The 21,138-nt window shown below is 51.8% G+C and overlaps 9 protein-coding genes across 9 annotated transcripts; 3 read left to right on the forward strand and 6 right to left on the reverse strand.

The window, feature by feature from the left end:
- Positions 1–1,310: 1,310 nt before the first annotated feature.
- On the forward strand, positions 1,311–3,020 carry N7510_008336 (putative MFS transporter; the record flags this gene model as incomplete). Its single annotated transcript, XM_056980261.1, has 4 exons — positions 1,311–1,811; positions 1,867–1,911; positions 1,966–2,443; positions 2,497–3,020. The coding sequence occupies 4 exons, from the start codon at positions 1,311–1,313 to the stop codon at positions 3,018–3,020; spliced, it is 1,548 nt and encodes a 515-aa protein (XP_056830470.1).
- Positions 3,021–3,478: 458 nt separating this feature from the next.
- Positions 3,479–5,112, reverse strand: N7510_008337 (M14 family metallopeptidase; the record flags this gene model as incomplete). The annotated part of the gene is made up of 2 exons (XM_056980262.1): positions 3,479–4,669; positions 4,729–5,112. The coding sequence occupies 2 exons, from the start codon at positions 5,110–5,112 to the stop codon at positions 3,479–3,481; spliced, it is 1,575 nt and encodes a 524-aa protein (XP_056830471.1).
- A 462-nt stretch (positions 5,113–5,574) lies between these two features.
- Positions 5,575–9,867, forward strand: N7510_008338 (Arf family guanine nucleotide exchange factor SYT1; the record flags this gene model as incomplete). Its single annotated transcript, XM_056980263.1, has 2 exons — positions 5,575–7,216; positions 7,271–9,867. The coding sequence occupies 2 exons, from the start codon at positions 5,575–5,577 to the stop codon at positions 9,865–9,867; spliced, it is 4,239 nt and encodes a 1,412-aa protein (XP_056830472.1).
- Positions 9,868–10,458: 591 nt separating this feature from the next.
- Positions 10,459–11,216, reverse strand: N7510_008339 (uncharacterized protein; the record flags this gene model as incomplete). Its single annotated transcript, XM_056980264.1, has 3 exons — positions 10,459–10,702; positions 10,768–10,863; positions 10,921–11,216. 3 exons carry the CDS (start codon positions 11,214–11,216, stop codon positions 10,459–10,461), a joined length of 636 nt encoding a protein of 211 aa, XP_056830473.1.
- Positions 11,217–13,704: 2,488 nt separating this feature from the next.
- On the reverse strand, positions 13,705–14,770 carry N7510_008340 (uncharacterized protein; the record flags this gene model as incomplete). Its single annotated transcript, XM_056980265.1, has 2 exons — positions 13,705–13,844; positions 13,900–14,770. 2 exons carry the CDS (start codon positions 14,768–14,770, stop codon positions 13,705–13,707), a joined length of 1,011 nt encoding a protein of 336 aa, XP_056830474.1.
- Positions 14,771–15,653: 883 nt separating this feature from the next.
- Positions 15,654–16,522, reverse strand: N7510_008341 (uncharacterized protein; the record flags this gene model as incomplete). Its single annotated transcript, XM_056980266.1, has 2 exons — positions 15,654–16,317; positions 16,383–16,522. The coding sequence occupies 2 exons, from the start codon at positions 16,520–16,522 to the stop codon at positions 15,654–15,656; spliced, it is 804 nt and encodes a 267-aa protein (XP_056830475.1).
- Positions 16,523–17,654: 1,132 nt separating this feature from the next.
- Positions 17,655–18,929, forward strand: N7510_008342 (putative RING finger domain protein; the record flags this gene model as incomplete). Its single annotated transcript, XM_056980267.1, has 4 exons — positions 17,655–18,135; positions 18,176–18,219; positions 18,278–18,533; positions 18,604–18,929. The coding sequence occupies 4 exons, from the start codon at positions 17,655–17,657 to the stop codon at positions 18,927–18,929; spliced, it is 1,107 nt and encodes a 368-aa protein (XP_056830476.1).
- Positions 18,930–19,087: 158 nt separating this feature from the next.
- Positions 19,088–20,095, reverse strand: N7510_008343 (DNA/RNA non-specific endonuclease; the record flags this gene model as incomplete). The annotated part of the gene is made up of 1 exon (XM_056980268.1): positions 19,088–20,095. The coding sequence occupies one exon, from the start codon at positions 20,093–20,095 to the stop codon at positions 19,088–19,090; it is 1,008 nt and encodes a 335-aa protein (XP_056830477.1).
- Positions 20,096–20,344: 249 nt separating this feature from the next.
- On the reverse strand, positions 20,345–21,045 carry N7510_008344 (GNAT family N-acetyltransferase; the record flags this gene model as incomplete). Its single annotated transcript, XM_056980269.1, has 2 exons — positions 20,345–20,595; positions 20,658–21,045. 2 exons carry the CDS (start codon positions 21,043–21,045, stop codon positions 20,345–20,347), a joined length of 639 nt encoding a protein of 212 aa, XP_056830478.1.
- Positions 21,046–21,138: the final 93 nt, after the last annotated feature.

The following is a 21,138-nucleotide window of genomic DNA, read 5'->3' on the forward strand; positions in this document are numbered from 1 at the left end:
ATCACTAAGAGGACTTCATGAAAATAAATCATGGCTCCGCTCCCAGGTGATCGTCAACCCACGCACCCATCTGGATATGGATTCCTTGGCAGTCTCTGCAAGGCTCCCCACACTCGATCTTTGCGCGGTACTCGATGCTAGTATTATCTGCCGAGTACCCCTTTGACCAGCAGAGCTGGTTCTATGCAAACTGACTGACTACCACCATGCCTCATTCATGATTGTGCACGATTTATAACCACGCGTCGGCTATCTGCATGCCCCTAGATCCTTGCGGTCATGCCAACACAATAAGTCGGAAATGAGGACATCGTTATTTCCAATGCGACCATAGATTCGTTCATTCAGTCCACATGGAAGTCGACTCGAGGCATGTCTTATCGTGCAGGAAGCGTAGCCCTGGCCCAATTGTGAATGGAAGGCCAATGGTAGCATGGCCCCCGACTCAGCCTGGTATCCCGGCACCGCACTATGGTTATGTCATTCGGACCTGGACCATTATTTTCTATGCACTTGTCTGAGGCTCTATGGAACGTGTGTGTCTGATCCAGGGACAACAGACGCCCCCGGCGCGGGCAATAAAAGTGAGCGCCACCCATCACCCGGCGTATGAAGTCGGTACAGTAAATAAGTACATGCTTGATCCGCGACCACTAGGAGCATTGGCTGGACAGAACTTGCTACTGTCAACATCTCTGTTGAATTGCCTGGCAGGTACGAGAAATACTGTATTTGCTAAAGGTAGTTATACGGAGAAACCCCAGACGAACGTTGCGCACCCACCATAGGGCAAATGTCGGACTACAGATCGGCATCGCGGGGGGTCATTGCCCCAGTCCTCCTCCAGTCACAACCAGAGTGGACCAAGGTCAGTCTCCACGGCCCATTGCACTGTTGTCTCGAATAAGCCAATCCCCCTCTCCACACGGCAAAACATTGAGTTTGGGCCGGAACTACCATGCCTTAAGAGGATGCACGAAGCGCGATCATGGGCTGGTTCGCAATCCTAGCGACCATTCTTGCATTGCTACGTAGTCGATTTCCGGCAAAATTGATGATCGCCAACTCCGAACTCTACTACTGCAAGTCGTTTCGGCTTTTATTCATCTCCTCCCCGGTCGACTGGTACCCTTGCGTGTACCTCGGCGGGAAGCCTTAGCCAACTGTCGTCTCCTTTCGAACACTCGTTCTTCCCCTTGTCCTTTTAAAGAATTCGCTCTCGGTGTGACTGTTGAAAAACACTCTCTTCCTTCTCCTCCTCAGGTTGCTCCTCATTTTCAACCCCAATTCCGGCGTTCTACACTGCCGCTATGAGTCTCGAAAAACCAGAGCCAGTTGGCCTGGGCTCTAACCAAAGCGACAGCTCAATAGACCTCGAGCAAAAAGGCGAGCGCGAAGGCTATGTTCTCAATGCCCAGGACGCGCAAACCCGCCGAGAGCTCAAGACAACAACCGACGGACAGACGATTCTCATCCCCCAGCCCAGCGACTCGCCCTACGACCCATTGAACTGGTCGCAATACAAAAAGCATCTCGTTCTTATTGTGATTTCATGCACGGCTTTTCTGCCCGACTTTGGAAGCGCAACCGGCGCGGTGACCCTGAATGTGCAGGCTGCTGAATGGGGGATTTTGCCGACTACAGTCAACCATTCGCAAGTAGGCAATGTCTTTATGCTTGGCGCTGCCAGTCCTATTGTCGTCGCATTAGCAGCGTATTTTGGTCGTTATCCCGTTCTGTTCTGGTGGACGGTATTGGCACTGGCGACGGCGATCTGGTGTACGGCGGCACAGAGCTTTAATTCATTTATGGTATGAGTGGAAGTTATCTTTGAAAGAAAAAGAAGCTATACTGACTGATCTGCAGGCTGCCCGTATCTTGAATGGCATGTTCTCGACAGTAATGCAGGGTGTCAGTACTACGAAATGTCCTCTCTGTTCGATCTAGCAGCTAATTGATCTCTAGGGTGGTCTCATGTTCATCAAAGACATATTTTTCTTCCACGAACACGCCCGCAAAATCAACATCTGGTCTGGATTCGTTATTCTCTCACCGTACATGGGTCCCATGTTCTCAGCCTTCATCCTCACAAGCCAGACCTGGCGTGTAGCCTTCGGTTTGCTCACCGCTATCACGGGCCTGTGCCTGCTGGCAATCATCTTCTTCGCCGAAGAGACATACTATGACCGCAAGAACCCCAAGCCAGACCTAATTCCCAGCGGTCCACGCTGGCAGCGCATGCTGGGAATTCAGCAATGGCGTACAGGGTATATCGAAAACTCAGTAAAGGATGCCGTCATGCGGCCATTGATTATCATTGCCAAGCCAGTGGTCGCCCTCTCATGCTTCTTCTATTTGCTGGTCTTTGAGTGGGTGGTTGGTATCAACACGACGCTCTCGCTGATGCTGCCACCGATTTACGGCTTTCAGAGCAAACAAATTGGTTCGTGAACAAGAAGATGCCCATGAGAGAATGAACGATGCTAATATTCCTAGGATTCTTCTATTTCACGCCCATCGTCGCAGCAATTCTCGGCGAAGTAATCGGCCACTGGCTACATGACCTAATTGCAAAGATCTACACAAAGAGAAATCAAGGCCGTCTCGAGCCCGAAGCTCGCCTCTTCGCCGTCTGGGCGGCCAGTCCATTTATGATCGCCGGGCTGCTGGTGATGGGCTACGCGCTGCAGAACCACTGGCACTACATGCTCACCGCGCTGGGCTGGGGCTTGTATGTGTTCGGCATCATGATTGTCACGGTGGGAATCAACGCATACGTGCTTGATTCGTACCCGGAGGCGAGTGGTGAAGTTGCCGCATGGGTTAACGTCGGCCGCACGCTTGGCGGGTTCATTGTTTCGTACTTTATGATCGAGTGGGAGCAGAAACAAGGCTCGGTTCGCCAGTTCGGTACTATGACTGGCATTCTCAGCTTTGGATTTATCATTATCATTATCCTGCAAGTCTATGGGAAGAGGTTGCGGCTGTGGTCTGGACCGGCTAAATTCAAGACTGCTTGATTGATTGGCTTTTAGAAATCTCGAGGCCAGGTTTTACACAGAGATTTTTCGTCTCTTCTGATGAGATGATGTTGGATAATTGTTTATGTTTCGGTTTTCCTTTCCAGTTGGTTTCATGGTGGCGCGGAGAGACAATTTTGTTTCTGTCCGGTCGTAGTAGACAGATATTTTAGTCCGAAAGCCTCTGCCGGCATACTGGCCAAATAGCTTATATATGTCTTCTTTTCACAGGACTGTCTACGCCGTTACTTCCAGAGGTCTACACAGAGTGCAACAACTAGCACCCATGGATATATCATAATCGTATCACATTAAGGCCTGCATGAGCATAACAATTCATAAGATCTTCAAGATCGACAGCTAGATGTACAAGAATGGCGTCAGATCGGAGCAAGGATGACATAAAACCCCCAAACGCCAATGAAGAAATATGCAAAATACATTCTCAAAACGGTTCATCAGCCCAGAGGCTTCTGCTCTGCTGTGCCATACCCAGGATCTGGAGGCGAAGCCTCATCACCCCAGACAAACTTGCCAAACGTCAGAACAGCATTGAAAATCTCTTTGCCCGTGGGGACAATGTACTCCGACGGCAGGAGAAAGCCATAGCTGCCACGATCGCGTAACTTGATCTGGTACGAGTAGGTGGCGTGCAACTGGTGATAGAACCAGTCGAGGGCGCTGCCGCCAGAACTCACACCCGACGTTGTGTCTGAGCGAAGAATGCCCTCACAGGCGGAGGTAACAGAGTATGACTCTCTTGATGTTTGACGGATGGCCTTGGCCAGGCCTAGTGCGAGTTCTTGCAGACTCTCCAGGGTGGGGGGAATGGACGAGCAGGTGTATGAGTAGGGGTAGAGAATCTGCTGAGAGTAGGAGTGCAGGTCCAGGAATCCAACAATATCAGCACGGCCGCTGTCTGTCTCGTTCCGGGCCCACTGCGCCAGACGCTGGGACTCCAGTGCTTCAAATGGTTCCGCGCCCGCGTAGTTCTCGGAGCATGGATTGGAGCGGGTCGACTCGCCATCCCATTCATAGTCCCAGGCACGGTCAAGATCAACGCCTGGGCAGAGTGGCAGACCTGTGGGCTGGCGATTCTTACGCCAGAGACGATCTGATTCCCACGAGTAGACATAGCCATCCGGGTTGAGCGTGGGAATTAACACCCAGTCGTATTCATTTAAAAGTCGCGTAACTGCCGGGGAGTCGTGATATTGAGTGATCATATTGTACGCAATGTAGGTGACAGTGGAGGTGCTGATCCATTCCCGCGCATGGGTGCCGCCAACAATGACGATCGTCTTGCGTGGGTTAGAATATTCATCATGGGGAGCCACTCCAAGTCGCAAGGCAGGAATGTCACGCCCCTCGTAGGAAAATCCCACGCTCGTCAGACGGGCATGCGATGAGAACATCGACGCCATCAGGCGCATCCATTGCACAATGACGGAAAGCGGTTGGTAATCCCCGAAGAAGACGTCCCCCACCGCGGCCGTTCGTTTTCCTCCTTGAATGATTCCTTGCTCCAGGTCGAGTCCCGCATGGGGGTTTGAAGGGTATGTAGCGTAGATCATATCTGCCAGATCGTCCATGAGGGGGTGGTAGGCGGAACGAAGAGAGCGCGGCAGCAGCTCGAGCAAAGAGGGGATCTATTCCAATCACAAAATCGTTAGCGAGATGTTTTTCCGTGTTCACATCCCAGCCGTACCATTTCCTCGGCCAGTCGAATGTCCACAAATTCCGACGTTATGGCCCAGACGTCCAACAAGAGAACCTGAGATGCCTCGGCAAGTGCCTCTGCCTCGTCTGCCTGGCGCAAGTGAAATCGGAGGACGACATCACTACCGTAGCGGGAATGAATGTTAGACGGCGGCGGTGCATTTTTCGGACAGGTCTGTTTGATGCCCCAGACGGATTCCACCAGCCAGTCGCGCAGTCGGGTCCATGGCCGGCGTGGGTCAGATGGCTGGCCCGACAGCTGCACGGGCTGGAGGGGCGGCGGTGGAGTAATGCTGGATCCAGCAGGGACCGCAGAGACGAGAGGAAGGAGCGTGCAGAAGAAGAGCAAGAGAAACGAATTCAATACATGCATGGTTAGGGGAAGGGAGAAAGAAAGGACGTGAGGGAGTGAGTGGGAGAGGAAGAAGAGGGAGGAGTGGACGACGTCAGTTGGTTGGGTACATTGCTTGCGAGTAGTAGCCAGGCCAGGCACCCGCTTGACTGGACTGGACTTGATTGTTCTCGACCAACAGACTGACGCAAGGGTCTCTGCTCTGCCCCACGATCGCCGTCTCTCTTTTTTCTTCTTGTGGCCATTTCTCTGATTTTCTCATTCATTGGTGGCGCTCCTGAGTGGCCCAGACCCCCTTCGTCTTCCCCTTCCCGCCGTTCCCCTTTTCGCTGACGACGACCTCCACATCTCCCTCCCGGTCTGACCGCGAATCTGGCCATGTCCAACTAAATCGGTTCCTAGCCCGCCCATCCATCCCTCTTCCCTTCTCTCGGCTGCGCATGGGTTTGTCTGCGCTTGCTTCTGGGACCCTTTCCGTCCACCATGCATTGGAAAGGCCTGCGACTCGGCGCGTCCGACGGCTCCAAGAGACACAGCGTCCTCGACCTCCAAGCCCACTCCCCCGGCCGTCACAGTGAGCAGCTGCCTCGTCCTGGTCCGCCGACTGTCGAGCCCCGATACTCCGAATCAATCCCTCGCCTGAACCCACCTGAGCAGCCGGACGGAAATGCCGACCTGTCAATACCAGAGGATGGCCCGGTGGGCGACGTGGCCCAGACGAACTTCGCGGGCCCATCGGTAGGGGATACACCTAGCTTGCGAAGAAATCGCTTCAGCTTCATGAGACTCCGCCATTCATCCGATCCCCAGCTCTCCAAGTCCTACGCGAAGGCCGAGGAGGACACACCTCCAGTCCCCTCGCTCCCTCCACCGAAGATCATCACCACCGCGCCAACCAGCAATGAGTTGGACCAACCTATCAAACAACGCCATAAATCCACGCTTCTATCCAATTTAAGGAAACGGTCGATGGAGGAGTTGTCCCGAACCCAACCGGAACAATCGAGCGTGACACCCCACCACAAAGGCCAGGGGTCGACCGATTCGCAAATTGCCGATTCCAACCTGTCCACCTCTCAGATCGTCTCCGAGGAGCCCGGGCGGCTCTCAACAACATCACTGCGAAGCGGAGGCCGAGAAGCCTTCCCGGACTCCCACCGGTCGTCGGTCACCGACCCTCGATTCTCCGAATCGTCACGGTCAGATCACAGCTATGCCGATCACGCCGCATCTCGGACCAATTCGCCTCTGGATAATTTGGCTGCAGCTGGCGGCAAACGATTTCGGCTTCCACGCTTGAAACGCAATCGCAGTCCTCTCTTCCCCCTGCCTGCCAAATTGCCGCCCCCGACGGAGTTGAGAAATGATGGCCCCAAAATCCCTCCAGCTGAGACCCCGGCATCTGGCCACTCGGATGACCAGGACCGGGTCTCTCCTCTACCTTCACCGTCTCGTTCATCAGTTGGACTGTCGTCATCGGGTCCGCCCGCACTATTAAGGCAGGACTCGACCACTTCTGCCCGCTCTGTGCGGTCTAATCCATCTGCATCTGGTCGAATTCCAAAGAACGGTCGTGGAAGATCGTCCACCATGGGATCACTGGCCGAGAACCAGGACGATTCGTCTCAGGCCCCATACTTGGCGTCTTCGGGACGCACCTCGACCTCGACCAGCGGGCGTAAGAGCTTCGGAGATATGTTCAACTTCTCTCAGCGAATGAGGCAAAATTCAGAGCCCCCGATACCTCGCAATGGATCTCCCGCCCTGGGAGGTTCGGCCACACCAACGTCGAAACCCGCCTCCTTGTCTCTTGCCCGCGAACTTCCCCCGTGTCCCGAACGGGAAGAAGGCGATACTCCCGCTACTTACCTGACTAGGTTAGAGGAAAATCTTCCTCGTGGTATGGTTGGAGGTATTCTCGCTCAATCAGACGAAGACTTCTTCAAGGTTGCTTTACGGAAGTATATGCGAGGATTTGCTTATTTCGGGGATCCCATCGACATGGCCATTCGCAAGCTCTTGATGGAGGTTGACTTGCCGAAAGAAACCCAGCAGATTGATCGCTTCCTCCAAGCATTTGCGGACCGATACCACGAGTGTAATCCGGGCATTTTTGCGACCCCCGGTATGGCCCTTTCGTGTGTAGTTGAAGTTGTCGACTAAACTGACAGTCTCCTAGATCAAGCATACTTCATTGCATTCTCAATTTTGATCCTCCATACCGACGTTTTCAACAAGAACAATAAGCGAAAGATGCAAAAGCCCGATTATGTGAAAAACACCCGTGGAGAAGGAATTGCCGAGGAAATTCTGGAGTGTTTCTACGAGAATATTTTATACACACCTTTCATTCACGTCGAAGATGTCAACCTGCGTGATCGCCAACAGTTGAAGCCGCGTCGAGCCTTGTTCAAGAGTACCAGCTCAGAGCACTTGTCGAAGATTTCACGGGAGCCCGTCGACCCCTATGCTCTTATCCTGGATGGAAAACTCGAGACTTTACGGCCAAGTCTGAAAGACGTCATGAGCTTGGACGATACGTACGACCATTTCGGCACCGCAGGGGCGCCTGATATGGAAGATCTTCACGAGGCATTTACCAAGTCTGGTATTCTACAGATCATATCTCTTCGCTCGCGACCCGACGCATTCATGCAATCCAGCCTGAACAACCCGGCCGAGGCCAATCCAGGTTTGGTGGACATCAAGGTGGCCAAGGTCGGGTTGATTTGGCGAAAGGATCCCAAAAAAAAGAGAGCCCGCTCACCGTGGGCTGAATGGGGTGCGGTGCTGACCTTCTCTCAGCTCTACTTCTTCCGCAACGTGAATTGGGTACGAAACCTCATGGCACAGCATGAAGGCTACGTGAAAAACGGACGCAAGGGAACTCTTGTTTTCAAACCTCCACTGTCTGAATTCAAGCCGGATGCCATCATGTCGACGAATGATGCCGTTGCTCTTTTTGACTCGGCCTACAAGAAGCACAAATACGCATTCAGTTTCTTTCGGCACAATGCACTGGAGGAGGTTTTCTTGACCACCTCGGAATCTGAGATGAACGATTGGATGGCGAAACTGAACTATGCAGCGGCATTCCGAACCACTGGTGTGCGTACCAAGGGCATGATTGATACCAATTACGAAGGTCAGCGCTACCGCAAGACTCAGCGAGCTGGGTCGATTTCGTCGCAAAGGTCCCATCAGTCAGCGGACAATGAGCCCGCGTCTCCGAGTATTGACACTGATGTTGTCGCTGAATTCATCACCGCGCGCCGGCACTTGATGGCGCAGAAGATTCGTGAGACGAACGAAAAACTGTTCATTTCGCAGAAGCAATTGGATGACCTTTTGCGGAACGCCCGACATCTCCAAGTGCTCACACCCGTTCATGCCCGCGCCAGGGAAAGCGTCATCTTGGCAGCTGGACGTATGGCGGCGAAAGTGAAGTGGGTCCGACAGGATATTTGGCGCAATAAATGCTACCGGGCGGTTCTCCTGCGGGATCTGGGAGAAGATGAGAGCGTGGTGGAAGGTACTGCTGAGTCAGTAACGGATCAGATATCGACTCATATTCCTATCCACTTGGCTTCGGTATCAGGCCCTTCGGTCACCTCAGGACCTAGTGCAGATCAACAAGCCCCTAGCATTGTGCACACAGTTTCCAGCCATGACACGGCCGAGCAGCCTGCTGCGGAAACTGCTGATAGACCCGCTGAACTTCATGCACAGATCTCTTTTGATCAAATACGCCGTCCCAGCCTTCCCACGTCTACCGCTTCGGCCGATTTTGCTCGCCCAGGACGACGTCTCTCTAGCGGGGCGCCGCCTGACCGCTCCAAGTCATATTCAGTCGACACGGCAGCGAGCCAACTGCAGCGCGAAGCGTCGATTTTGAGTCGTGGTAGCAAATTTGATGGTGCCAGTCTTGGATCTCGTGCCTCCAAATTGACAGCCCCGGTCAGCTTTGATGATGACGAGGAGCGTCTTCTGAGGGAAGCAGGCTTACTGGGCTTGGGCAATTCACCCTCTACGCGCAAGCACGCCGTCGCTGAAAGCGATACTGGCGCCGACAACAAACCTGATGAGTCATCCGAGGTTTCCCAGAGTGACAGTAAACCAAGCCGCGCGCGTCGCAGTCTGCACCGCACGTTACGCGACTCGCATCATTCACACACCTCTCGCCATAGGAAGAATCGTGGATCTGTCTCTAGCATCGGGCCTGTTGATGACGATCAGATTCCCCACAACGGCGAGGGCCTGTCACGCAAGACGCCCAGCTTTACTGTCCACGGCAAGAAAGCCTCTGTTGTCACCTTTGGGTCTGAGTGGCAGAATATGCCTGCAGAGGATCGCCTCAAACTCCGCAAGCCCACTCCTTCCGATGAACCGCGAGCTTCGGACCCTGCTGTGATGGGCAGTGGCGGCGAATCCATCACTTCGGACCTGCACGCAAGTGGCCGTCCTCACTCTGTTCACAGTGCGAGCACCACGACTGGACTGAGTATGCGTTCCGACGAGCTGGTAGATTTCAAGGATGCCCCTGAAGAAGTCACTGAAGAAGACCGGGATCGGCGATCCTCCGTGATCAGTAGTGCTGCCCCGGACTCCGCCCCCGATCAACGACAGCCATCATCAAAGCGAGCTTCTATGCACAACGGCCATCTCGCAGCCCCAGGGGACGACCGCTCACCGTCGGCATCGTCCACTTCCCTGGGCGAACGACCCGTGGACCCGCCGTCCCAGGAGAACCTGAGAGAGCAAGCCGTGGGCGCATGATTGACTCGTGTCAAATCTTTCACTCTCCTGTATAGCCTGCCAGCTTCTTGTTTTCGATCTGTGTTTAACGACTATTATACCCCTGTTTCGACTTTTTTTTCTTTCTGTCTGGTGAATTTCGGGTGTATCGAGTATGTGTGTATGAGAGAGAGAGAGAGAGAGAGAGAGAGAGAGAGAGAGAGAGGGAGGGAGGGAGGGAGAGGGAGGGAGGGAGAGAGAACCGTGTCGCGATGACCCTGCTACGACCTGCATATTGAATTGTGTACTTGGAATGAAGCATAGCCTGCCAGATAAAGCCATTGTGTTTGCATATATTCTTGTCATACTCTATCTAAGTAAGCGTAGGCACATAGTCATCTCCAGACGAAAGTAGCTCGGCCTCTATAAAGTCTATGAGACCTACTAGATCTAAGAAAATACTTCCTTAGAAAGTTTGGTTTTGTTACATGTTTAACATATTAAAAGCTAATTTTGAATAATACTTCCGTAGGTAAAATTTCAAACATTCGCCGACCCATAAGGGGCATATGCTAGGCCGGGTTAAAGAAAGTTCATAGCTAGTTATTCTCACTGGCTCGCATCTGGCGCATTCTACTGGCTCGACTTGACCATCCGCGACTCACTGCGAACGCTGTCCACGTTGTCCGCTAGGGCAATTTCGTCATTCTGACCATAGGCAGTCTTCCACTTGTTCTGGGAATCTGTGTAGGTGTTATCCAGGTAAGGATTGCCGGTGGCAGTCTCATCATCACCCCAGCCGGGGATGTAGTGGCGCATGAATGGGCGCAGGATAGGTAAGCAGGGGCAGATTATGATGAGATTGGCTTCGACATTGCTGACAGGGAATAGGAATTAGGTTTTTCTGTGGAAGGCTGAAGCATACGGAGGGGACACTCTTACATCCACAATTCGGGCCAAGCCAGCTTGTAAGTCACGTCTTTGGCGTGGAGAAAGTCCACCAAGGTAACCATGCGCAGGATACTCGTGATGACAGTTCTAAATCATTGTTAGTGACTCATCTTTTCTGTATCTGGGAATATAGAAACCACGTACGCGCAACCAATGACGAACATAAGGAAAAGGTAAACCTTTTGAGAGCGGGGCATGTTGAGACGAAGCACGAGCGGGATAGGGAGTGTGATGAGCGCTAGATCAGTGACAATGTTGGTCACAGCGGTGGCGATGTATAGAGCCGTGCGGTTGACGCAAATTCCATCGACATTCGAATCCCAGTTCCTGCTGACGGGGTGGCATGCAAGGATCAAGGCGAAGATAATTGCAATACTGTATCCCATCACGACGGCCGTGATAACATGTAGTGCCATCACGTAAATCTTTTGCTTTTTCATAATCCGGTGGTAAAGGATGATAAGACTGATTTTCGCTAATGCGAGCGCGGGCACGTAAAGAATAGATGTGGATAGGAGATACTAGAAAAAGATAATGTCAGTATTCATCTAGTAGCGTAGGTGACAAGAAATAATCTCTAGACACCTTTTCATATGACCCATATGTTTTTCTCGTCACGTTCCACATATGACTGCCGACTCCGCCATATGTGAATGATACTATTGACGAAGGTTTTGTCAGCTCGTGCTGAAGCAATGCCACAAACTTTATCAACCACGTACGCAAGGATGTCATCTGTGTTCCGATGGAGAACAGCTATTGTTCGATGTGAGCAGGGCGGCCATAGTTATAATCACTCACAATGCTTACCCATGCCATAATAATTGACGCTGTTTAAAAAAAAACAATTGTCAGCAAGATTCTGGCGAGCCAAAAAAAAGACTGCCTCACCATCATCCAAGCCAAACTTGCGTAGCAAGTAGACTCGTGTCCACGCTCGCAGCCCAAGACATATACAGCTGATTGTCAACCCGAAGATAATAATAGTGACGTTGGCATTGTATAGCCATGGATACTCGTTATGAAATGTGGGTGTCACGCCCGGTGGCGGCGGTGCCATTCCAACTATACTGGACATGATGTTATTTTAACGAGAATGTATGGTATGAATGGAGGTGTTGGAGAGATGGTGGGGGAGGAGCCTGATATGAAAACACCCTCAATGTACTAAGTGAATCCCCCTGAGTGCGTTCCTGTGCCGTTGACCACTCTACGTATGTGGTTCCCGCAGTAGTCAATCCCGACAAACTTGGCTTCGATCCTTTCAAACTCATTATTGATTCAGTTCGTAGTTGAGTCTTGACAAAACCCATTGTCATGGGACTGATTGTCAATCCTGTTGTCCTGCATAAGCAATAGCTTCGAGAATGGCCCGTTCGCGACTTAGCCATGTCGGTTATAGGCCGAAACCGCCACTGACCGCATGGATCAATGACGGCCTTGAATGGTAGCAGTGACTTGTGGCGGCCCGCAAAACCGCCGGGACATTTTTGAGGATGGTCCACAATAAATGCAGAACGAATCCTTGGGGCCGGTGATTATGCCCCCTCTGTGACAACGTTGATCCTTCAAGGCCGCTGATCGGCACCTTCGATCAGACATGTCTCCCGTCTTTGCAATTGGACTGTAACCGCTATTACCACGCCTGAAGAAGCCCCCAAATAAACATCCTTGGGCATTATATTCAGATCAGCAGGGATGCTGCGGAACACCGTTCTGGGCGTATTTGGCCCTCTCTAAATTAAATACTGCGCTGCCGGTCTTACGAGTTGTGGCCCCCAAATGGCCCTCATCAATCCTCGATCCTTTATGGACGCCTTCAACGGAGATTTGGGTGAGCATTCTCGACCATTTCCTCGACGTTTACAAAATGCTGACACATACCCTAGAATTTAGTTATCTAGAATATCCCTGTTTTGCCTCGTGGGTGGGAGTATATTTCCTGGATCCCCATAGACTAGTCGTCCTTCCTACACTTGTGATTGGCCAGGCAATTCCACGCAGTCGAGAACTCCATCGCCGACCTGTCGGCATCGGTTTGAGATTGAGTACCGTCCGAGGCGTCTTAATCGTCTTGATCTATTTGAGAGAGTGATTATTAGTACCCTATGCTCATCCTGAATGAGTATTAGAACGGTACCCGTGACACGTTCGTACGAACGTCTTCAGTTACATTAAGTGAGTTAGTTGGTGATTTGCATGCAGGCTTTACGGCGTCCCTCCCTATTGGTCCGTTGCGTCGCTAGTCTGTGCACACTGCCGGTCTGGATGAAGTAATTCTTCGAATTCACGAACTAAATTTGGAAGACACTAGCTTTCATTAATCCAAGGTGTTCGTTCAGGTGTATATTAGTGAAAATATATAGACTTTAACTACCTAACCCAGGTCCGTAGATCGCTCTGGTGCCGAGAATTGGCCTCCTCTTTCAAATATTTCCTCTCAGGGTTACCTAATGGGTCCGAGATAGAAATTGCGATATCCGAGACGGGCGAAGTATTTCCATGTGTAAGCAATGCGGCCTAGTTACATTTCACTTAGGGGGGCTGCCTACATTAATGGAAGTGCTGTAGACAAGGAGGTTCTTAGTACTTGTAGGTGATAGGTCTCAACTACGCTGCTTAATCTCGCGTTCATGCATATATACATAAGCAGCTTCCAACCGGCCATCCTAAGGAACCTCATCATGCTCCACTTCGGAGCCTTACATCTCGACAAACCCTTCCAGCAACCTGTTAAGGTAGATTAAGTTTATCGTTGATTGCTTCTTGTATAGAACGACATCTCATGTAAAAATATTCTCCAAGAACGATTAGATTATACAAAAAATGGTAGTAGAGTGTCTGTCTCGACAATGCGTTCAAGGGCGTGTTCTGAAGGGCCATACAAAACGTTAGATATCATGAATTGAGAAACGCAGCGGGCGTCACTCACACTAGAGAGTATTCCTCGCGTGAGCTCTCAAACTGAAGGGCATTTCGCATGCCAGCGAGCTCAAACATCAAAATTGCGCGACAGATCACGGCGGAGCCCATGAACCTCGCAATAAGCGGAATGCAATCCATATATCCTGAAGGTCGTGAGCACAAAATTGTAGTTAGAATTCCGTGTAGAGTAAGTCTCACCTATAAATTGAATAGAACTGAATACAACCGTTCCCCATATGAGATGCACCACTGTAAGCAAAGAAGTCCACCAAGATATCGCGACAAACAAATAGCTCTCCGGTTTCCAAGTCAATTCCAGTTTCTCATGCGTGATACAGGGTGTAATTTCATGTCTGATCCACCGACAAAACCATCTCTCCGCCTGGTTCCGGCTGCCTTTATTCTTCTTAGTCGTATTCACTCGTAGTGCTAGACACCATGAACCGAAAATGTGAATGATAAGTGTAGTAACCGCCCAACTAAGGGGATACCAATTATCGCCACAGCTGATTGTGTTGATAGTCCAAGAACCCATGTAGAAAGCCGTTGTGTACACGTTCGCGATAGCCCCCATAACAAGGACATATTCCAGAATCGATACAAAGATCGCTTGTATCGGGGAGAAATGCATTATAGCAAGGTGGTTGTCTCTCGCTTTCAGCTCCTCTATTGGGTTTGGGTAAACGAATGTAGGGAGAGGACTGACTGCTGGAGAGCCGGATGCTATGAGAAGCGCGAGTAGCGGTCGGCGTCGCGCCAGAAGACTGGTCTCTGCTGTGCCTGAACCGAGGAATGTAAGAATTGTTGGTGTTAGTCCTAAGGCGACGATTCCACTTGCTGTGTCGGCTTGTATCACCTCACTTGTATTTTCTAGCATGCAATTTAAGAGACTCCAACAGACGTCAGTCCCGGCCTGTTGTAGGGCAAATTTTGCGGCACATGGGCCATCGCGGGTCTGGATAAAAAACCTCCGGTAGGCTGGGAAGAAATTTATGAACCGAGTGTTCTTTGCAAAGGCAATAGGGACACAGCAAAGCACTACCAAGCTTAGCATGATCGGTGCAGTCATCATTGCTGAACAGATGGAAATTTCTAGACCTCGAGAGTGTTTACTTGTGGCTTCAGGAATGAATTTTCTCTCTGGGAAAAAAAGGGGGGAAGAGGACAAAATATCTGATGTGGTGGCGCTGAGCGTCCGATGTTTGTGGATTCCTGCCTCTACGTGGACCCCCGAATAAGCAATAAATCAAGTCTCCCAATAATAATATCAGAAACAAGGACACCCGATCCTTAGATGCTTCTCAGCCTTACATGATGAGCCTGCCACATCATTAGTGCTGACACTGCTACACTCGGCTCGACCCATTGCGGTCTAGACCTGGCTGGGGAGGATCTGAGGGTCTATACGCGCGACCCACCAAGGACCTTCAAGTATGTGAAAGTGTATAAACCATGATGTATAAGAAAATTACCTATTTAGACCGATAGTTATATACCTTGAAGTCTTACCTAAAAGAGTCGAGGGTCGAGGGTCAGATTTTCGACACCGAGACGACCAGCCTCAAAATGCTCATATATTCGTGTTCATAATTTAGATCCCGCTCTCCCGCGTCACTGAACTCAAAAACAGAGTTGCAACTATTTAGGTTCGGTCCGACTCTAAATTTTATTGTAAGATGATACAGAGTCAGTCACTAGCAGCCGTAACCCTTCCCCTGATGCTATTGAATCTTCCCCCCCCCGCCACGGTTCCCGCCTACACTCCTATTCCACGATGCCTACCGATATTGCCAAACGTGCATCTGCCCTCGGGTCGTTTCTTTAGGCGACCCATGACAAGTGTTAACAGCCTTCGAAGCCACGCATATGCTATGAAAGGTAGGCTTGTAAGGAAAGTAAATTGACTCTTTTTAGAATTACTCTGCTTTGAGAGGTGGCTCGCAAGACAAAGCTCACATCAAACCTTCCAATTCCGGATCCTGAGGCCACAAAACCGGAAAGCCTAGCTCCTGTCTACGAACCAGCGTCTGCTTTTTCCACTTCCAGAACGTAGAAAGGCGGTCTGTATGCCACACATCGCCAAAGGTGTCTTGCTGGTTAGTAAAGCGTAGCGCAGCTAGTTCAGTGGCGAGGTCGATTTCAGTCACTCCTTCTGGCGAGAGGATACGGATGGTTCCAACCCGCTCATAGAGAATTTTCCCATACGACGCAAAGTGGTAAGACATAGTCAGAAGACCATGAATCTGCGACAAAAGATATTTCGCGAGCCACTCTGGTCGCGTCCGATACCTCTCGAGCTCGATCGGATTATCGGTTTCGTCAAAGATCAAGTCGCGGAAATGTTGACCTTGCCATGCGTTGTAGCTAATATTGTCTGGGGGAAATGGAAGCATAGGCTCGGCTGACTGGAAATCAAGAGTAAGGATCTCGACGGTTATATCGCGATCGTCGAAATTCAAACTCTCCCTTCTAAAAAGGGGGTATTCGATTTCGTCGGAAATTTGATTCCCGATAAGATCCGGATTGGGCTTTTTCTTCTTTTCGTCCACGGGCCCATAGCGGAGAAAGCGTTCAAGCAGGGCATAGAAGCTCCAGTGGAATCCGAGGCGCCCCCATCTCCCCGGAGGCGTTTAGCTATCTTAGACGGGATAATACTGCCGAAAAGGCGCACATCTGTATACAGCGAATAAACGCGATTCGTGAGATATGGCACGGATATCCATGTCGGAAACAGGTCGTAGTCGTTTAAGACGGAGATATCCAGAATATATATGAGTTTTGATTTCTTGCGATTGAGGACGGATTGGGTTTCGTCATGCATTTGGCGACTGGTCAAAAGAAGAGGAAGACAATTCGATGGGCAGTGCGTGCTGCGTTGTTCATGATAGATTTTGGTCCTACTGCGCCAGGCCTTATAACTAATATCATGGAAGTCGATTCTGCCTGACTTCGATGGATAGGTCGGTGGTGTATGACAGACACATAAGACATGTTCAATGATGTACTCTCGGATTTCTTGGGGCAGAAGTAAAAAGGAAAGCATTTTCAATTTTGATTCGAGGTTTCTCAACGCAATATTGTCATGACGAGTGTAAAAAGGGCCACGGTTGCTTGTTGATCCCGGCCTCCCACGTTAGATAAGCAGGAGTAAATGATAACGTAACTGACAAGGCGTAACTAACTAACTAACTCAGGTAACTAAATAATGTAGTCACGGGACCTAGGCATGTTTGTATCGTTTGTGGCCCGTTTAGGCGTTCACGGTCCATTTTGGGGTAGAACTAGGCGCAATGCCCAACCCATTCGTAGGTTGAGTTAAGTTGGGCCTGGGCCAACCTGAGCGCTGATAAACCTATGCTAACTTCCCGATCTCCAGGGGAATAGTCATAAATCCCCCCTGGAGGATATACTACCGCTCTGTGTTTTAGTCAACATTCATACGGCCCCCCAATATTCCCATCTATATACTATGTGTACTGGTTTACGCCCCGCCCGGGCTTAGATATCTGCTTTAAGATTGTTCGTCTTTCGCCCTTCCACGCTAGTACTATTTTTATAAAAGGGTCCAAATCAGGTCCACACAGCACGATGGTAAATGATGATGTTAGTTGCATACCCCCTCGGGTTAGTCGCATACCACCGGGTATGCAACTAATACAATCCATGCTAATACCTGTGTCCCTATTTGGTGCCGTGTCCACTTTTTGTAATCAATCAAGGGCGATTTATATAAGTATTTATCTTCTAAGGTGCCTTAAGCGTTCATTCGTGAGAGCAAAAAAGATGAATTATATAACCTTAATCAATGGGGGCTATCGCAACATGGCATCGCGTCCACTTGTTAGGGCAAAAAGAGCCAATGCTGATTATGTCATCCATCTTATCTCCCCAACCTTCACATCAATCATTACGCCAAGTTACTCCAACTTCAACAGATCCGAAAATTAAAAATCATGGCGCACTCAAAGCGCAACACCTCCCTCCCTCACTTTACCTCCTACGAACGCGGCCTACTGCGCTCAACATGGGGCACAAAGCGCGGCGTAATCGGCCGCGACAGCTTCCTCCCCTTCGCGTCATGCCGACTGTGTCTCCAACCCGCGCGCGCGCCGGTGGTGGCCTGTGCTACGAACGGAGACCTGTTCTGTCGTGAGTGCGCAATCAATGACCTTCTCGCGCAGCGGCAGGAGATCAAGCGGCTTGAACGACAGCGCGATGATGCGCGGAAGAGGCTGGCAGAGGGGGAGGAGGGGGAGCTTGAGGAGGCGAGGAGGAGGGAGTTAGCTCAGTTTGAGCTTGTTTCTATGGGGCTGGAAGGTAGTGGCGGTGGAAATCAGGCTGGGAAGAAGCGGAAGGCGGAGGGGAGTGAGACGGAGGAAGCTATGGCGAAATTTAAGGCCAGAGAGGTGGAGATTGATGGGGAAAAGGAAGAGGGTGTTTGAGCTGAATGAGAAGGAGATGGCGCGGTATGCAGAGGACGAAAAGGAGAGGTTGAAGAAGGAATTGAAGCGGGAGAAGGTACTTCTATCTATTCTTCTGGGCTTTCGCGGACTTGAATACTAACTCGGCTTCATAGTCCTTGAACAAATCCGCTCTACCCTCCTTCTGGGTCCCATCCCTCACCCCGGGCACGGATCCCAATGAAATCACCGCCCAAAAAGCAGTCAAGCTGACGCCCATCTGTCCCGCCTCCACGGAGTCTAATCGGCATAGCTACTCGCTCAAATCGCTAGTGGACGTGCATTTCACAGAAGAAACCGGCGCCGATGGGACCGTCTCGCGCGTGTGTCCGAGCTGTAAGAAGAATTTGAGCAACGGGCTTAAAGCGATGCGTATGTTCCCTCCCTCGGCTATTTTTTGCTCGTATCATGTCAATACTAACGGGATAAATAATAATGACAGTCACCAAGCCCTGCGGTCACATCATCTGCTCACCCTGCGTAACGAAGTTCATGACTCTCCACGACACACCGGATCCGCACGCTTCCAAAGAAGAACAAGCTCGCTCGGCTGCGTTGCACGGGCGGATGTTGTGTTATGTCTGCGAGACGGATATCACGCCTCGTAATCCAGAGCAAAACGGCGAGAAGAAGAAGTCCAAGAAGAAGGACAAGGAGAAAGATGGTGGAGTTCTTCCCGGTTTGGTGGCAGTTTGCTCGGAGGGCACTGGATTTGCAGGCGGAGGAGGCAATGTGGCTACGAAGACGGGGGTCGCTTTTCAATGTTAGATGCCAAGATAAAAGTCAACTGTTTGATGTGATGATGCTAATGATGATGATGACTGCTCAAGTAAGTCATCATCCAACGCCCGGCCATGCATAAAATCCGCGAATGCCCTAATAGATATACAAAAGTAGAAGATCGCACAATCCTTTCTTCTCGTGCATTACGAAGCTGCTTTCTTAGCGTTGTTGAATTCGCGCACCACAATCTCGCAGCGCACCTCCTGACACAGACGGCGCCGGCGGCTAAGGTCGAGCGTGTTGGCAAACTCCAAGCCCGACGCGCGCTCCACGGCTTCCAGCGGAACCTCAAAGTCGGACAGCCGCTTCTCGTTGGGAATGCGCGCATTGGGCAAGACGAACGCGCCCAGCGCGACCTTGCTGTCGGGAGATAGCGAGCCATCCTCCGCATAGATGACCTTGTAGAAGTGGGTCGGCACCGCGACATTGGGCGGGTTGCCGATAACCTCGTAGTTGACGCGCCACTTCCCATCCGGGTCGCGGTGTGGCAGATACAGTGGGCCGGTGACGATGCGAACAGAGGGGTATCGTTTAGTGAGATTGCGACAGAAGTCCTCAAAGTGCGCCCAGTAGTCGCGGTTGAAGCCCTCTCCGACCTGGGGGCACATATTGCTCAGCGCGAAGGTATCATCCATCGCCGCCTGGGACCACTTCGCGTCCGCGGCCGGGACCTGGTGGCCGCGGTCATAGCCCGAACGAAAATAGTCCGCCAGCTTGGCGCGGAACTTGGGCGGGAGGGTCTCGTCCTCGACAAAGGAGCTGTGGCGCCGGTCGGCGTTCTTGATGGCCAGCGACTGCAGCGTGATGTGCTCGGCGACCCAGGCTGGGTTGCGGGTGCGGCGGTCGAAGGCGCCAGTCACGGGGAGGGAGGAGAGCTCGTCGGCAACGGGGCCGGGGAAGCCATATTGGAAGATCCCGGAGGGGTCGACAGGGCCGGCGGCGGCGGCAGCCACTTTAGCGGCGAGCGTTGGGGTGGGTGTGCCTGCTGGAACTGGAACTTTGACGGCGCCGGTGGGAGGAGAGGGGAGCTGTTGTTGTTGCTGCTGCTGCTGCTGCTGCTGACGAGGTTTGGAGGAGTAGAGCATCGCGGTTATGCCGGCGCCAGTGGCAGCGCTGGCGGCGGCGATAACGGCCAAGGTTGCTTTGGACATGGCGAGTATGGGAGAGGAGAGAGGAGACCCAAGGGGCCTTTAAAAGGAGAGGGAGAGAGGTTGAAGAAGAAAGAGAAAAACCGAGAGAAAGTCAGGCACCGAAAAGGAAAATCAAACAAGTCACGGGCCAATCAGCGGGTCAGCTGCGGTGGGCAGGCGGACATGATTGGTGTCACGACAGACCAGCTGATGATCATCCAACACGTACATAGATAGAGTTACGACGTACGGAGACGAGAGAGGTTGGCTCTACACGGGCTTCGCGGACAACATACACACCACCCGGTCACCACCCTGCCCCCCATACTCGCTCAAATCAAAGTCAATCGGCTCGCCAACATCGCGGAACCCGCACTTCTGGTACAACGCCAGCCCAGCTGACGATGCCTCCAACCACGCCGGCACATGATGGCGATCGGCCTCTTCCAGCCCAGCCCGAACCAGGGCCGAGCCGGCACCGCAACCCTGGAACTTGGGGTCAACGACGAGAATCTGGAGGACTGGAGCAGGTGAGTATCAGCACGCACGGTAGGAACCCTCAAGGCGTGCCAAGTTCACGTACTGCTAGCCGGCTTCCCCGTAACCCACTTCCGTCGTCTCGCGGCAACCGCGCGATGGAAATCAAAGAAGAGCGCCGGACTAATCGCGACGTCGGGGGCCGTTTTGTGTCGCTCCGCCGCCGCGGCTTCGTCGGCGGCATGCGTGTCGCCGTCGAGGTACAGACTCCAGCATGCCCAACCCAGAACGTTACCCGTGGAGTCGTCGACGGCCTTGACGAACCGTGCAGTTGTGCTGCCGAGAAACCAGTCTCGCAGATCTTGTTCGAGATTGGGGTTCCGCTCCGGTAACCCGTACATCAGATGCATGAGGGCATCGTTGGCGAAGGCCTCGTCGTGGATGCGGGCGAGGGTGGGGAAGTCGTCGACGGAGACGGGGTGGAGGGAGATCATTGCGATGGTGGTAAATACAAGTCACCGAGCGAAGCGAAGGTCATGGCTGGTAGTTAACGGATTTCGCGAGACTGCGAAATTCCGTCTTTATTG

Source organism: Penicillium lagena (genome assembly GCF_028827675.1).
Source record: "Penicillium lagena strain IBT 129212 chromosome Unknown utg000006l_segment0_segment0, whole genome shotgun sequence".
Classification (NCBI taxonomy): domain Eukaryota; kingdom Fungi; phylum Ascomycota; class Eurotiomycetes; order Eurotiales; family Aspergillaceae; genus Penicillium; species Penicillium lagena.